Source organism: Lonchura striata, chromosome 1 (genome assembly GCF_046129695.1).
Source record: "Lonchura striata isolate bLonStr1 chromosome 1, bLonStr1.mat, whole genome shotgun sequence".
Classification (NCBI taxonomy): domain Eukaryota; kingdom Metazoa; phylum Chordata; class Aves; order Passeriformes; family Estrildidae; genus Lonchura; species Lonchura striata.
The window spans coordinates 102,236,331-102,253,772 of NC_134603.1; the positions used below are offsets into that span (position 1 = coordinate 102,236,331).

The 17,442-nt window shown below is 37.1% G+C and overlaps 1 protein-coding gene across 1 annotated transcript in view; it reads right to left on the reverse strand.

Moving 5' to 3' along the window:
* ITGA9 (integrin subunit alpha 9) overlaps positions 1-17,442 on the reverse strand; it is a 218,031-nt gene that overhangs the window by 32,755 nt on the left and 167,834 nt on the right. The window contains exon 24 of the mRNA XM_021546471.3: positions 135-260. Within this exon, the coding sequence (XP_021402146.2) occupies positions 135-260 (126 nt within the window). The remainder of the gene's footprint in view (positions 1-134; positions 261-17,442) is intronic.

Sequence of the window (17,442 nt, forward strand, 5' to 3'; positions counted from 1 at the left end):
CATATATTATTATTATATATTATATATATATATATCATGAACTATCTGCTTCAGATCAGCATGCCAAACATGCAAAATGTCTTGTAAAATATGCTGTATGTTCAAGTGGTGCCATAAGTGGTACTGTTTCTTACCAATACTTTTCTGCCAGACTTCGTGAAAAAAGCAAATATTGTGTGGAAAATATTTTCATTTTCTTGAGGAACAACACATGGGCTGTGGTTTCTACGGAAAGAACAGCTTCCTTTGTCCTGACCAACCTGCATGCACAATTATAAATCACAATTATTATTCTCAATTAATGAAATTATAAAAGAAGGTTGAATTAGCCTGTCTGTAAAAAATACACCTAAATCTGAGCTAAATGTCTTGACTCCTATTAATAGTCAAAAGAGAAAAATAACCACCTTGGGAGTCAACCCTAAAGAAAGTATCTGAAGTAAGCTAAGTAAGATAATCATGCACTGAAAATGCTTTGACTGGACAGGATACGAATATGTCTAACCTAGCTCATGTGTAGGTTTCTGAATGCTACATGTCTGGAAAAAGAGACAGGAGAAAAACCTCAGCAAAATGTATGTTATGACACAGCATTTTAAATCAATAGTTGTCCTAGCTGCAGAAAGAGTAGGCAGAGTTTAGCATTAGGGGGCTGACACAAAAATCTTCATCTACATTAACCCGCACAAGTTTGTTTATTGTTTCTTTAAGACTTGGAGTTGGAAGCAAAACCTCTTTGCTTGTGTATTTGTTGATTATTGCTGCTTTCGTTAAGTAAAGTTATTTTTTTCATTTGTATCTCTTCGTATTTGTCTCTCCTTATTAGTGGAAAGGGGAGAAGTTAAAACTAAGGGGAAGTAACTAATTTCACAGACCTCATCCTGTAAATTGTCTTAAACTAAGACAATAGTGTTAGCTTTTTTGATGCTTTGGTGCATCCCTGTTTATATCAGAACTAACAAGATAAATCTTTGTGTAAATGCACAAGCCTAGGCACTAAGTCTGTTCTTTTACCTTTAGAAGAAATAGTATAAAACCCACATTTTTGTATCATTAGCTTATTCGCTTGCCCAAGAAAGTGGATGCCTGAGCCAAGTAAGACTTGAAAAGTACCAAACTGATAAAATGAGCTTCAGTCAAGATAATCTTGCTCAAGAAAAGCCTTCTCACTTTTTGCAAGTTATGAATATTTTCGGAAAAAAAAACTCAAAAATTTAATAAAAAAATGACAACAAAGTATCAGCAAATTCATCCTGCTACTATCCTTAAAGCCTGTAAGTGAGCGAGGGAGATTCTCTCACAAACCACTGTAATACATGATTTAGAATAAATTCATCCTCATGACTAAAAAATAGACAGTATCCTTTTAAATGGAACCAAGTGATGGGAAAGAGCAATATACACAGGATGAATTCCTGTCTCAAAAGATGCTTATTCTGAAGGATTATTCTGTCTAGAAGATATGCAGTGAATGATAAGATGAATATTCATCTCCAGAACAAGATATTTGACGGGTTACCATCTAACAGGATTCCAGCAATTAGAGTATTCTGGGAAAACCTCTGTTTAGAAGCACCAAAAAAAAGGAACATGCATTAATATGTGAAAAAGGACAAAAGGAAACAGGAGAACCCCCCCAGCATTCCGCTAAGTCTGGAAACAGTATAAAAAAAGATCCTGTGAAATCAGAACCTTGTGAATTGCCAGGGGTACAGAGCTGCATAGTCTGGACCCAGTTCACCCAGCACCGATCACCTGGCTCGGTGCTGATTTGCTTGTGGCTTTTCCAATTTTACTTTGATTTGTTTTAATAAATTCCTTTAATTATTAAATTGACTGATTTATTTATAACACCACTAATTCACATTCTTGCTCATACTGCTGTTGACATCCTCACATCCTCTGAGAGGATGAAAGATTGAGAACTACCTTATTCAATTCATAAATCCTTGAAAGAGAGAAAGAAAAATCTGATACAGATACAAAATTACTGCATACTCTGAATCTAATTCAGTATTACACAGTTTGTGCTAAGTATTGTGAAACGAAGAAGCATAACCCAAAGGTCTGTTTAGATTTTAAATGTTATTTCCAGAAAAGTGATATCTATGTCTCTTTGAAAGTGATATAGATCACCTGTCTGCTTCACTGGCCCACTACAAATTCTGCATAATCTGTTTTTTGCAGTATGTATTCACAACGTGATTTAATCTGTCCTTACATTCTCAACAAATATACCCAAAGTTTACAGTCTCCTTGGGCTCAACGGAAAACTATGATTTGTCCAGATCAACTAAAATGAGTTTTCATTATTTAGTTTAGGTAAGAGATTCACAAAGCCCGTGGACATTTATTTCTTTGATCTTTCACAGGGAAATTAGATCCATATAAACTAGAAGGCTTACGTTAAATTAAAACAAAGCTAAAAGTCAGGATCTTCTAAGTACTTGTTCATTATTCCTGAAAGTTTAAATTACAGATGTCATTAGATTTATGCAAGAGATACAGGAAGGACAGTACAAGTTTCTGTGCTACGCAAGCTTGTGGCATACTTCCTAAATAGTCCTGATTTATATCTTGTAAAAGTACAGTGTAAAAATGAGCCAAAGCAGAAATGCCTCACAAGACTAAAATGAATTGTCTAGCATGAAGCAACATAAACCTGGTCTTTTCTACTTGAAGTTTCTATATTTTCTTAAACTGAAGATTGGCATCATTTTTAAAATACTGTAGCTGAAACAGAGAAAGGCACCTCCAGAGGATCAACTCTGAACTTGGAAATACCTTTTCCTCTCTGCCAGCTACACAGCAATCCTATACGATGTGGATTATAAATTCAGTGTTTCAGTCCATATTAGGAGGGAAACATGCAAGAACTAAACACCTCCTGTTACCTGCATTGCTCTGGAACAGACCGTCAGGTCACCTATGCCCTGTTTTAGCAGCCAAAGTCAGAGGCTACTTCCTAGAAGGCAGACACTGCTAACTTGGTCAGGAGAATTTGGGGCAATTCAACCAGGCAGAAATTAGATCACACTCATCTGTGTACCTGTGATCAATCAGCATGTGCTGACAGGAAAGGATGCAAGGCAACTGAGCAGCAATCCATTTCTTTTAGCACTCTTGGAAGCCACAGAGTCACAAAACCGGGAAAAAATTAACAAAAAAATTCTAAGTGGATGGATTCATGCTAAGGTAGAAGCAAATCCATCCTTTTCAAAGGATGGCCACAGCTGATTTGGTGGGATTTTTTTAGGGTTTTTGGTTTGTTTGTTTTGTTAGGATGACTGTTAGACGCCTTACATTTCACATCATGTGTTATTCGCAATTTTTACATGCATAAGGATTCAGTAAACCAGCCGGAAAAAACTAGTAGCAGCTTTTCAATAAACTGTTTTCAATTAAATATTCATCTGTAGAAAGACAGCTAGTTAAATAAAATCTCAGCACATTATGCTGAGACTGAACTGCATCTCTGAAATATAAATCATGATTTGTATTGTAAGCCTCATTGTGAGTTTCTTTTTGTTCAAACATGATGCTATTCCAACCACCTTGTGGTACACAAACAAGGAAATTTCTGGCCAAATATTTATGATTTATAGATGCAAGAGCTGTACAAGTCTTTGAAATGCAGTAGGGAGGAAACCAGATTCTTCATCAGATTTGGAGTTCAGAGTACCTGGCATTCCAGAGCTTTTTGCAAATTTCCATTTCTCAATTTCTCAGCAGCCTATAAACAGAAAAGGACTACCACCAGAGTGGACATTCCAGGATCCAGTATCCAGCATCTTACAGAAACAGCAGAAGGGACTTTTTTTGAGCAGTGCATAGGATGTGGAAAGAGATGTGCACTGCTTTTGTAGTCAGTGCAAGAACTGTACAGAAACCAGAGATAAATGTCAATATCTAACTCCTAACACAAAAGAACAACTGGGGCAGGGAACAAGAGGCACAAAAAGCAGGCTCTCTTAAATCCTACATTAAGACTACAGATTGGGAAATAAAAACCTTTCCCAAGAGAGGTACCAAATAGAAGTAGCCCTGCAGCCTTCCAAGAAGGGACTTCCAAAGAACTTTGTTGGAGCCATCTGTGCTGAAGGTTGTTTCAGTCTGTTTTCCAGAAACTACTTATTAAGTCCTGAATAAAATAATGAGCAGTCTGGTTCACTGGTCTGGTGCATACAGACAAATCTGTACTGGACGTGTACCTAAAATCTGTACCCAGACAGAGGTAGACAAAGTCCATTTTAGCACATAAAGTAGGCCAAAGACAAAGGTAAAACAGGCTAACTGCATAGCATCTTCAGCACCTGTGCACATTTTTCTAACCTGCTCTGAGTCTGGTCCTGTGGTCTGAATGTGCTGCAGCCACGAATCAATGACTGACCTACCAGATTACACTGAACAGTTTTACATTGCAGGAAAAAAAAGGAGCCTAATTTCAAAATTAAATTATTTTTTACTTTTTCTTCTTCTCTATATTCAGTGTTCTATGTAATCACATACAGTCTAGACTACCACACATACCATGAGTTTTTTTGGGATAACAGTGTAAAATTTTTGTAACACAGAGGTAAATATTACTAATTACTGATCCTAGCCTTCAACTCCTGGAAAACATTTATAATCTTAAAAAATAAATTTTTTGCAAAGAAATTACATTTTCAGAATTCCAATTCTAAACTGAAAAATTTGTAAGGGGGTGGTTGGCTGATAGAAATCCAATCATTTTATAAGATCTTATCACAAAGATGTATCTATTATTTATCATTTTCATTATTAGAATGAAGCATGCTTTCACTATCTTGAATGTCTTCAGCTTTCACATGAGGTCAACCAACATCAAGAGCAAAAGTAAAATCTTCCCATAGAAGTTTTGACTGGCAGTCATTTCTTTTTACCATGGTTGGGATGTTGCCATTCTCTAGCAATGTCTTGTCTTAGAGCGCAAAACACTTAACATCAATACATACATCATGTTTTTTCTAGTTTTTACTCAATTTCAAAGGCATTTTTGTCAAACTGCTCAGCTCCAGTGTAAAAAAGGTAAAAAAAAATCATTCTGATAATCTCACTGCAGAATATCAGAGTAATTAATGCAGTAGTACAGCTGGCACTCAGATAACACATGCATTCTTGGACACCACTTGATGTCAGAATAGCCTTCAACATTTCACTGTAACAGCAAATTATTGCCAGGTGTCTCACTTAGACATATGTGGCACTTGAACATCATGACTTTCAGACAGTTTTTAGTGGCCATCCAAAATATAAGGGACTGAAAATCATTACTCATTCCAGAATGCATGTGTATATATATATATATATATATATATATATATATATATATATATATATACACATATACACACATATGTGTGTGTGTGTGTGTATCTATACATATATATCTGTGTGTGTGCATGTATATATATGTGTATATATATATATGTATATGTGTATGAGTGTATGAGTGTATATATATGTGTAGTCTCCTATTGTATTCAACAGGTGTGCATATACATGTAACATGCATAAATGTAGGAAGATACAAGCCAGAACATTTGTACTACACAGACTGTAAATGGCACCTTGCATAACAGGCCTCTACATATCACCATAACTCTGCAAAGGCTAATAATATTACTAATCTGTCATCATGCAGAGCAGCAGAAAATCCCTCCTACTGCCTCTACCCACACCATTCTGTCATGTTATGATTACATAAATGATCACACTCTCATTCAGAGATAAGTTAATCTCTAGCTTTGTTAATTTACTGTGAGTTGCTCTCTCCGTGAAAATCCTATGAACATGCTTGAGAGACGTTTAAATAGGACCACCTGTACAATGGGTTGCTCTTTTGTTGTCAGCACAAACCACTAAATTTCTCAGAGACAAGATACAACCACCAGAGAAAGCATGCATGTTATTTCATGCTTCTAAAATGCTCTATCTGCAACAAGGAAGAAATTACTGCAGGATGACTTTAATGGATTCTGAATATTTGAATCTGAATTAGTTTTTTCCTGCTACTTTATAGGTTGAGCAGAGGCAACCCATAAAGTAGAAATGGTTTTTCATCATGTAAGATTATACCACTCTTGAGAAAAAGTGGCAGGAGGACATTACAGAGTGTATCAGCTGTTTGTAAAACATATGATGTACACTCCACACACATCACATCCTAAAAAGCCTGCAGGATTTTTTATATGGCTGTATGAGAATACCATGTTTAATTTATTGCATACATAGGGATCATCATCTCTGACTTTCCCTGCATGGTGTAGGGATTTATGAGAATACTTGGGCTTGGTTTGCAGCTCCAAGAAAGAGGTACTAGTGCAAAGGGGAAAAACATCACACATTTTCCAGGAAACCCAGAGGATAACCAAGAGCTGCCCATGAAGCCAAGTCACTTGAGAGTGGTTGGAGTTTCTAGGAGAAATAATACAGCTGCTGCCTCAGCATATTCCTGTTCTGCTGTCAGCTCTGTTTGCCACCTTCAGGGTATTTGCAGCATCATCTCTGCCCATCTGTAGCTACTCTCAGAACATGGCAATTTCTAGCAAGCCTTTGGAGCCTTTCAGAAATTGCTGCAGTTTAGCAAACTTTTAGCAAACAGTTTAACAGTTTAGCCCACATAACATAAACTTCATAACATAACATATGTAACATAAACTTCACAGGTGAACTGAAAGCCAGTGGCCCCTTCAAGATTTATCCTCAACCTATTAACATCCATCAAAGCAAGACCTCCCATTGTTTCAGGGCCCTGTATCCAGCACAAGATGGCAGCCTGGCAGAAGGAAATCAAATACAATTTCAAAATGGGCCGGACAGGACAATTGAGGGTCAAGCACCAAGTGATGAGGACTAAGTGGATATTAGCAGCTGATGTGGGATTAAGTATGTGCAAGTGATAGGAATCTCTTGGAAGAATGAGACAGAAAAACAGCAGGAAACTGGCTGTTGTTTCCAACAGAGCATTATGTACAATCTCTCTGTTGCATTGCTGTATATAAGAAGCCAAGGGCTATTCCTATATTTAATGACTGGTGGTTTCAGTTCGAAACTAAGCAGAAACACCGATTTCATGTAGTGGTTTTGGTCCACCAATTTAAGATCTCCCCAGTTTTGAGATTTTTCTGGCCAATGCACCAAAGAATATGGTGGTTCAGTGCTGGCCCATCACCAATAAACTCACTTTCTGCTGTGATATAGGGTTAGGAGAAAGGAAAAGCAGGCTCAAAACTTTAAAAGGGTATAAAGAAAATTTTATTAAAAGTAACTAGAAAGGAAAAAAAAGTAAGAACCAAAACAAACCCTTCAGAACACTTCTCCTTCCCCCACAACCTTTTCTTTGTCACTGACAATTTAAAGAAACCAAACCTAATATTTCCAGTCAGTTTACCACCTCTAAAACCATCTTTCTTCAGTTTACTGAGGGAGAGAAGTCCCTCTTGTTAAGGTTATGGAGACTTCTCCATAAGAGGAAAATATAGTTCTCTTGTGGCTCTCAATTTCATCACAAATAGAAGCTGCCTGGGGAACTCTGCCATTGTGAAATCCTTCTCATTGCCACAAGCCTTCCCACAGCTTGTCAATGGGCCATGTCAGCTTATGGGGTATTGCTTTAAAGATGAGCTGTTCAAAGGCAAAAGTTCCCATTATCTATCTCTAAAATAATCTTCATCTCTGGGAACAGAAATATTATTTGTCTTCTTCTCCTGGAAGCACAGGACTACTCTCTTCCTCTGTTCAAACTTCTCATGGGATCACAGCTGTTTTAACATCTGCTTATCTTAGGATGGAGGCTTTTGCTCAATATCAATTTGAACACTTTCATCTCCCCGTAGTTTCATGAATTACAAGGAAAAAGAGTCCTTTCTCCATAGCTTATAAGAGGATTTCAGCTCCAAAACAAGGCATCTCCTCACCCCTCCCATCTGGGACTTAACTTCTTCCTCACTGACCTCGATGCCATCATGCTGTTCCTTTACATGCTTGCACCTTGTTCCTTTCTCTCACTCGAGGGAGGATTGAAGCTCGCGATACCTCAATCCTGACTGGAAGGGAAGGAAATAATTCCCGAGTTTTTCCATCTTTAATATGTGTGTTTCACAGAGGCCTGTACAGCTTCTCAGTGGTTCAACAGACTGTCAGTTACACAAAAAGCTTTGCATCACTTCTCTCAATTTCTACCCATTCCAAACCAGGACAGACTGACATTTTAGAAAAGAAATGGGCAAGCAAATGTGTATCTTCAGTTCATTACTAAAAGCAGAAACACTAGATTTCTAATGCAAAAGATTCATTAGGGTATTAAAACTTAAGGTTTCCAAGCTCTTCCAGTAAGTCTGGGATTGCCCTATTCAGCTAAATCATCACTAGTTGTGGAGGAGGGCCTGGAAGTCAGCATAACTAAGTTGACTGCAAGTATGAATGTGGAATCCAGACATAAGTGCATATGATAAAACTAAACCCACATCCAACCTCAGAAAAAGTGTGTGGGCAAGTTCAGGGAAAACATAATAAGACACAAGATATTTGGAACAGCAATTTTACTTGCAGGAAACATGCTCAAGGTCTGAACACAGGCCAGTCATTTCACAACATTTTTAGCATTGTTCAACTCTGTAATGGATGCCTTTCTCATCATCTCTGGGCTATACTGACTCCAAAGGACTAGGAGTTTGGCTGTGGTCTGGCGGAGAGTTTTTACATACTTTCTCCTGTATGTTTTTTTAAACTGATTTATTTATGTATGAATAACTAAGCAGTAGTTCAAGTTTTCAAACTTGAAAAATAAATAACATATGTGTTCATCTTTGTTGCTAACCATAGCACATTCATCCTAGTATTAGGGGAAAATGTATAAAATGTATGCAAGTATTCTGAGTCAAAGATACTGATTCACCCTTTATTAAGAGAACAAATAATTGTTAAGCAGGGTTAATCTAACATGTCACACTGAAGAAAAAAAGGGAACTGACAAGAAATTCCAGACAAGGTCAGACTCAGCAGTAGACAAATAAATTATGTAAATACGTTATCGACTACTTGCACCATATGCCAAAAATGTTTAATATTCACAAATAATGAAATATGTTTGAATCAGAGCAGTCTTGTTTATTCTGGTAATAAATTTAAGAGCCACTGAAACAACGGGAAATATTTTTTAAATTAACCCATTTTACACAACTCTTGAAATATTTCAACTAAAAATAGCAATGATGGCAAGGAAAATCAATAGTCCACAAATCCAACAAGTAGCCTTACAAGGCCATGAGAAGAGGCAAGAGGAAACAAAGTGGAGATGCTAAAGAATTAAATCAGCATAGAGGGGGCAGTACACCACAGGTCTGGCTTCTGAGCCTCTAGACAGCAGGAGAATGCACCAGATGCACGTTTGGCATAAATCATGCTAACCTGATTGGAACATCTTTAGATGTTTTTCTGATGTACTTAATATGTGGCTTAATTAAATAATCAGGTTTGATAAGCATGATTCTTGCAGCACTGACCTGGTCTTGGCCCTGCAGCCAATTTGCATGTACTTAGCAAAAATTCCCAGAAGTACTGCTCTCAAGAACTAGTGATTCCTACCCAGTTTTGGGTACTTCTCATATGAAGTTCCTGACTTACAAGACAGCAGATTCATTCCTAGACAGAACTGTACATGCCACATGTACACAGTCAGAAGGAAAACTGACCACTTGGTATGATTTAACTCTGAGGTCCACAGAAAGTTCAGGCTTAGGAATGAATGACCACCACCTTACACAAAAATCAGCTTACCACTATCATTCACGTGCTCCCTATAGATTGGTCTCTAGCAGATGAAATCCAAGAAAGGGTCACTGAGAAGTACTTTTCCTCTCCCTATGATGAACTGTGAAATGCTTAACCAACATATATATATATATGAGGCAATAGATAATTCTCACGGTATGTTTCTATTTTAAAAGCCCCTGATATCACCTGACATTTGATGTTCCTTCAGCTAGATTGTATCTGTCTATATAGTACATCCTTTTCTGCAGCCTTACCTATGATGTATTAAACACAAATAAGCTCATGTTTGTTCTTTACCTAATTGTTGAACTTCCCTATGGGCTGTGTTGATGTTAGGATGAGGAGCTCTGAAGAGTGTGGAGGTAAGTACATTCCCTGTAGGGCTCAAACAACTCCTGTGGTTTGTTTCACTAAAGGAGACATTTGAATGTATCAGAAAGGTGCCTAAGATCTAAACTCTCTTTAGAGGCAGTGGAGAAAAGGTAGGACTTTCAAGGGGATGATTTTGCTTATCTGCTGTAGACAACTGAAGAATAAATGGGTCATTTTCATTGAAAAAACCTCTTGAGGGGTGGAGGAGATATATTAAGTTAAGTAGAAGATGTCATTTGTTTCCAAGACATCCACAGAGTTTCCCCCAAGAAATGGTTTATTGATACTTTTGATATCATCTGGTACCTTGCAGAAGACTGGAATTATGTACTTTCAAAGCCAGGACAGAAATCCAATAAAAGATGCTTATTTTCACTCTGATACATGAGCAGGGAGGAAAACCCTTCTGTCACCACATATACACAGATACCACTGTTTTAAACGCTTCCTTGTTTTTTTGCTTCCTTCATTTACACCACAAATCTTGTACATTTGTTAGATGTAGAAGAGAAAAGCTGATCTAAGAGTCAGAATTTACAGCAGGACCATGTGTTAAAAGAATTTACTAAGCAGTTACAGTCTGAATTTCCTTCTTCATTGTTTTTGTCAGGAAAAGCTTTCCAATGGAAAAATAGTGAATTCTTACACTCACTCCTTCAAAAAGAAGAAAAACAAATTAAAAAAATTGTAAACTGTCTTTTTATTCAACAGGAGGAGCTTCCTTCTCTAGCTAGAAAGCTTACAAAAAAAACCAACTATACATTTTTTTTTCCACACCACAGCAAAACTCCTGATTACTACATGAATACTCATGGTAATCTGCCAAACTTCCTCCTTCCTTCATCATTCTGATAACAGATTATTTATACATCCATTTTATTTCGCATCTTTCTTTATCTGAAATTTCTTTTTATCAAAAGGCATATAAGTCATCTTTTTCAAAATTGGAATTCACATATTCAGCCAAAAAATAGGAGCTATGGCCCATTCACAAAGTAGCAACAGTTTCAGCTGATAGAAGATATTAATCAAACTGCCACTCATTTGAAAGACCATGATTTTTTGGGAGACAGTGTTGTAAAATTTCCATACCTAAGTAATTTGACAAATTTTACTTTAGTTTAGAAGCTAATAATGAGCAGGCCACAACTGGATAACAATATCATGTTGCTGTGTCCTAGTTTAATATATGGATCACAGTGCCTTTTTTCCCATATTTTAATGGCCTTGACTTCTATATTATTAGACTGTATTGAAAGACAATTATTTTTTTACATTCAAAATGCCTTTTCCAAGAAAATCCTCTTTAGAATTTTCAAAAAAAATTCCACTGCTTATACAAATACCATAGCACTTTCATTTCTAGAAGATTTGGTCAAAACAACTGGAAAATGTCAAAGAATTTGTTCAAATGTGACTTCACCTAAAGATCTCAAACAGGAAGTCAGAGAAAGCTTTCTTCGATGTTAAGAAGATTTGCTCCATCTTCAGGGATGCATCCAGCAATGGACAAAAAAGATTATCTTGAAATACTGGAAATGCTGTGAGCTCTGACCAAGGCACAGCTCTTGTATTATGATGCGGATGGCAAAAATGCTGGGGTTTTTTAGATTTATTTTAAGGTATTAACTCAGAAAAAAATCTTAATTTTATGGCTGGTGTCCTGGGGTGACTTTATGATGCTTGTATCCCCATTAGTCTGCTAGTCTGAAATAAGTTTTGCACCTTTTTAAGACTGGTTCTGAGAGCAAAAGAGGGGCGAGAAGAAGCTCTGAGTTTGTTATCAGAAACTGCACTTGTTCCCCTGCATCCTGCTCCTGGACTGTGCTCTCTGCAGAGAGACAGACAGCAGGACAGAGCTCTCCTTTGGTTTTTAGTTAGCTTTTAGCTAGCTGAGGCAGAGAAGTTCCCTGGACTGTGGTTTTTCTTTTTCTTGGAACTGTTTAAACCTGCTGTGGACTGAACATCCAGAAGAGCACCAGCAGCTCACACCTGCAGCCCACTGGGCTGGGCCTGGGCTGTGGCATTTCCAGTGCCAGAGGGACTGATAACAGACTGGGTGAGCTGAGCTACAGCCCTCAAAAAGGACTTTCTGAGTTTGTCATCTCTTCAGATAGGCAAGAGGTTTTATTGTTTATTATTGGTTTTTTGTGCTGGTGAATGCTTTGCCTGTTAAATAACATTTTTTTCCACTTATCTCCAAGGAAATCTTTTCCTGAACCAGTTGGGGGAGAGGCCACTTGAATTTGCTTTCTTTTCTTTTCTTTTTTTTCTTGAATTTGTTTCTTTTGAGGTTTTCTCCTAAATTTGCCATAAATCAGGACACCTGGGCAGCCTTTCCTGTATAACAATGGAAACTTACAAGACGGCAGAGTTCCTCTTCAGTTCATCATGCTGACATTAGGAACTCTTTCTGAGCTGCTTTGTGGTCCTCCTCCACGCTCGTGTCTAAAGGCAACTGTGCCATGCTGGACCACAGTGTATGCTTCTGCCCCTCGTCACAGCCATCCTGCATGTGGCAGATGTACTAATTTCTCCTGCAAGTGACAGGGCTCCTAGGCAAAGCCAGATTCAGTTGATATCACTGATGTGCTCTACACTGGGGGTAGGACAGGGAACACCTCCAACTGCCTAAGCAAAAATGTTTTGGATCAGTCATTTAAAAAGCAATTAAAGTGAATGAGGCAGGAAGGTCAGAAAGTACCTGTACAATTTTCTGTACAAATTTCTGTACAGTATGTTCCCTGGAATGAATAATTTCCTTCAGTAATCTAGCTATGTTTTTAAATACAGTGCCAAAATATGTGTATGCTAGTGTGTGTGTAAGTCATTGAAATGAAAATACTACATGCAGGATGACTAACACAAAAGGCTAAAATAAATCTTGCTGCAAGTGCAAAATGTTCCTGTACAATCTTTCTGTTAAATGTCAATTCATTTTACTTTTTGTCTTTGAACATTCACAGGAAGAGATCAATCAACTTAAAAGGCAACCTGTAAAAGGAATTCTCTTCAATTCTTCCACTAATTCATTCAGTTTTTCTTTACTTTTTTAAAATCTTAATGATACCCACCTATCATAAAAGCAGAATCCAAATCTGTGTAGAACGAAGAAAGAAGTGTGAAGTGAATATGCCAAACATAATAGGACAACTGGAGGACTTCTCTTTGTCTTTGGAAGAGAAGGACTTTTTATTTTGCTCCCTAAACAAGAAGTGATAGCAAGGGTTGGACCAGGAATCTAACTGGCCCATTTAAGATTGATTGGCTGAAAGGTTGTCCATTTAAGGGGATAGGAGTCACAAGACTGAAATTCAACCCATTTTTCACTCTCTGTAAATGATTCTCAAGATCTAAGTTTAGAAGCCTAGGGAAAATCAGGGAAACTAGATGATTTCTGTATTATCAGTGGAGACTGGCAGGTGCTTCTTCAGAATTGCTTCTGTGCCTCTCTTCATTAATTGTTAGAGTAAGAGAACATAGTAATTTAAATATATTCTTTTAATAACAATTACTAAAACAGTAATTACTGGACTTAGACAATAAGAGTTACATGCAAGGAGGGAGCCCAAAAAACTGAGCTCTCAAAAAACTGAGAAGAGTATTTCTTTCCCTCTTTCTTCCAAATTCCCCTTTATATAATATATATTATATATATTATATATATTATATATATTATATATATTATATATATTATATATATTATATATGTTGCCTAGATTGCAAACTCTTTCTGAAGAGACTGTTTTGCAACATATGCATCTTACTTTCCAACAAGATTCTTATCTTGGTGATGGCGATAATATGTTTTTTTATATTCTTGGTATTTGTTGTGATGCAGTAAATAGCTTATTTAGTTATTGTTTTGCACTGAGTGATTGGGAATTTGCACTGAGTAGTTTTTATATTGCACTATGGAGTTTGTGTCACATTGGTCTGTTCCACACACCTTTCCTCTCCCCACCCCAAGCCTCAGTTGTGATGGTCTCTCACTGACCTGCCTCCCCCTCTCCTCACCTGTGTCTCATTGGATGTGGCCCCTCAGTTCTGCCCCACCCCCCCTTTTCCCCCTTTTTCCCTGAACTCAAAACCCCCGCTGGACGAGACATTCAATCTTGATCTCTTTTCTCTTCCTCACAATTTGGCCTCTGTTATCCTCTGAGGCATCGCCTGGATCTGAGGTGGTTCCTACAATAAACAGCATTTGAGTCCTGGGGAGAAGAGCACCTTTCATCTTTTAAAATAGGCTCTGCTTGGTCCCTCTAGAGGAGGATCATCCAGTTCAAATAGACAAATCTGGTTTCCAACTGTTAATTCCTCATAATTGTATTTACCTTCAATGAGAAGAAAATAAACCAGAAGGCAACAATCTGATCCAGTCCATAAAGCCATCACAAGAATAATCTGGGACACATCATTAAGTTATGAACAGCTTCAGGAAGTTCCCTGGTTAATACAGTAGGAACTCCCATTGTGAAAATCTTCTTGATGATCCTAGAAAGCAGCTCCTTGGCTGCTAGCCAAGGTCTGGTAGTGCTTCCCTTGCCCTTGTGCATCCCTAGCTGGGTACACAAAGGAAATTACTGATCTTTCAGTTCAAAACCAAAAACATACACAAATATAATGAGCACTGGTTTTCTTCCTCAAAAAATAGATAATCAATGGCTCGAAGAGTGGAGAATATACCTTTGTGTTAGGACTACCTTCTCTTCTTCTGTGAAGCTCTTCGATGTCATCATCTATACTATTCTATCACAACACTTATACTAACAAGCTGAGGTGTTTAATTTATTATGTTTTTAACTTGGCTGGTTTTTAACCTTTGCAAGAAAGCAAATACAAAAATAATTAAACTAAACAGCTACTACTTTGACTTAAGTGTTTCCAAAATATTATTTACCACTGCAAAATATAAGTATTTACTATGTAAAACCAGTGTCAGAGGTGAAATTTCCTAGCTAATATTATATGAAGATTTCTAGTATCTTCTAGTCGTTAAAAATTTATAGGGAGGAAGTTCAATTGTTAGGGTTTTTTTCCCCTAGTTTTTTTTACAATTATTCTTTTTTTGTTTACTTCTGACTTTTACTGTTAATTCATTCCATTTATGTATTGTGAGCTTTGTTGGGGAAAGTGCTGCAGAACTGCAGTGCTGCTCCCAATAGACCTTGAACTGCATCTGAACATCTCTAAGGCAGAACTACAAATGTCAAAACATCTCCATGATCTGAATTTGTCTTGAACAAAATGTTAAAACAGTTTCTGGAATAAAGCCAAAAGCTCACAATGGCAGGAACAGAGGAAGCATGAGGGCTGTCATTTTCTCTAAGACCAGCAGATAATACTTCCTATTAACACCTCCCAGAGACACAGACTGTTGCAGTGAGCCATATGTGACTCTTCCTGCAATTAATTTCTGTGCCTGAAAGACTAGCTCAATCAACACAATATGAGAGAGTTTGTTCCTGAAACTATCTTGTGTAGTTTATGTGTATGTGAGACAAACTCTAGTGCTTTAACTATGCATTTTGACTCAAACATTTCACTGCCTTACTGTATATCCGAAAATGGCAATAGAATTACTATCTTTAAGATAAAAACCATTATGTCATCAAATCCCAAGTGCTGTGTCAACAGTGCATTTTACAGATAAATGACAATTCCTAATCCTCTGCATTAATAACAGCTATTTTCAAAGTTTTGTCAACACTGACAGCTGGAATATCTGGATTGTAGGCATAGAGAAAATAATGACAGAAACACCTGCACTGTCTGAAAGGATTACCTTACTATCTTTAATGAAGTCTAGATTCTGGGAATAAACCAAATAAGCAAAATCTTGAAATATTTAATGATTATGCTTACAAAAATTGTCTTGGAAAAAACAGCTGTTGTAAACCATTTTCTAAAGTTCATCTCCTTTTAGGTTTCTTTAATTATATCTATTTTATGAAAAGTTGAAAAACTCAATGATTTTAGTTCCCTTTTCAGTCAATAACAACTCACTGGGAGAGAGCAGTAGGAAAGAGAGTGGGATGCCTTCTCTGTTACAATATTAAGACTTGGGATACACTGATTCTAGTAGGAATTGGGGTACATTGTTTTAGTGCCTGGCTCCCCACACAAATTTCCTGTGTGAAGTCAAGCAAGCTTTTTGGTGTTTTAATTATGTATCTGTAAAGCAAGGATAACCTCTGCTCCAGACAGGATTTTCTGGGCTCACATTTATTAACATGATAAAGGTATTCAGAAAGTCATAGGAGAATTCTACTGACCATATACCCAAAATCAGTAGTCAAAATTACTGGAATGTCAATGTGTCAGGCAGACGTCTCTCATAAAAACATACTTGCCTACTACCTGCAAAGAGGTCTCACAACAGGAGTTTACATTTCTACAAAAACAAATTTCAAAGTACAGTTCAGTAAAATAATGTGCAGAGCAATGAAGCCTGTTCTTGGGAAAAAGCAATACAAACCCTGCTAGCATTTATTACCACAGTGCTCAAGACCACACTGCTCAGGTGGGATCTCCTTTATAGAATGACTGACTTTAGAGATACTGACATTTGGGGAGATAAAATCCTAAGAAGACTTCCATCTCTCTGTGTCTGCTGTGAACACACCCTCTGCTACAGCACACAGAGACCAGAGAATGAACAAGGAAACGGGTCATGACACTTTGACAGGCAATATGTCAAAGGAAAAGTGATCTTCTGTATATAAAGCTGGACCAAATAAACATTAAAAAGCAATGCCACAGAAGATTGTACATATTCTGGAGAACTAATTAAGTCTGGTTGGCAAATGGACTCCATCTATACTACTATTGTAATACTACTATTGCTTCATACAATATTCCCACATGCTTCTCAGTCATTCTGTCTTTACTGACCATCTGCAAGCCATAACTATATTTATCTCATACTTTCCAACAGCAAAAATCTTGGAAACCTGCTTAGAAAGATCTTTCAGATCTATATTTACACATATTCAGTGACACTGTTACCTACATAATAGGTAATACTTTTCAGCTAAAAGGCTAGAAAAGCAACTAACAACATTAAATTATCAATTATCCCAAAAATCCGGTTTTATTTCACAAAGGCAGATTACACTGATTTTCAGCAATAAATTTACCTCAGTAGTAACGTTTCCATCTTTTGGTCACCACAGTATAAATGATGGTATTTTAGTGGTCTAACAAAGACTTTGAAAAAAATAAATATTAGAAATTACATCTAAGAATTTGTATATCACAGTTTATCTTGAT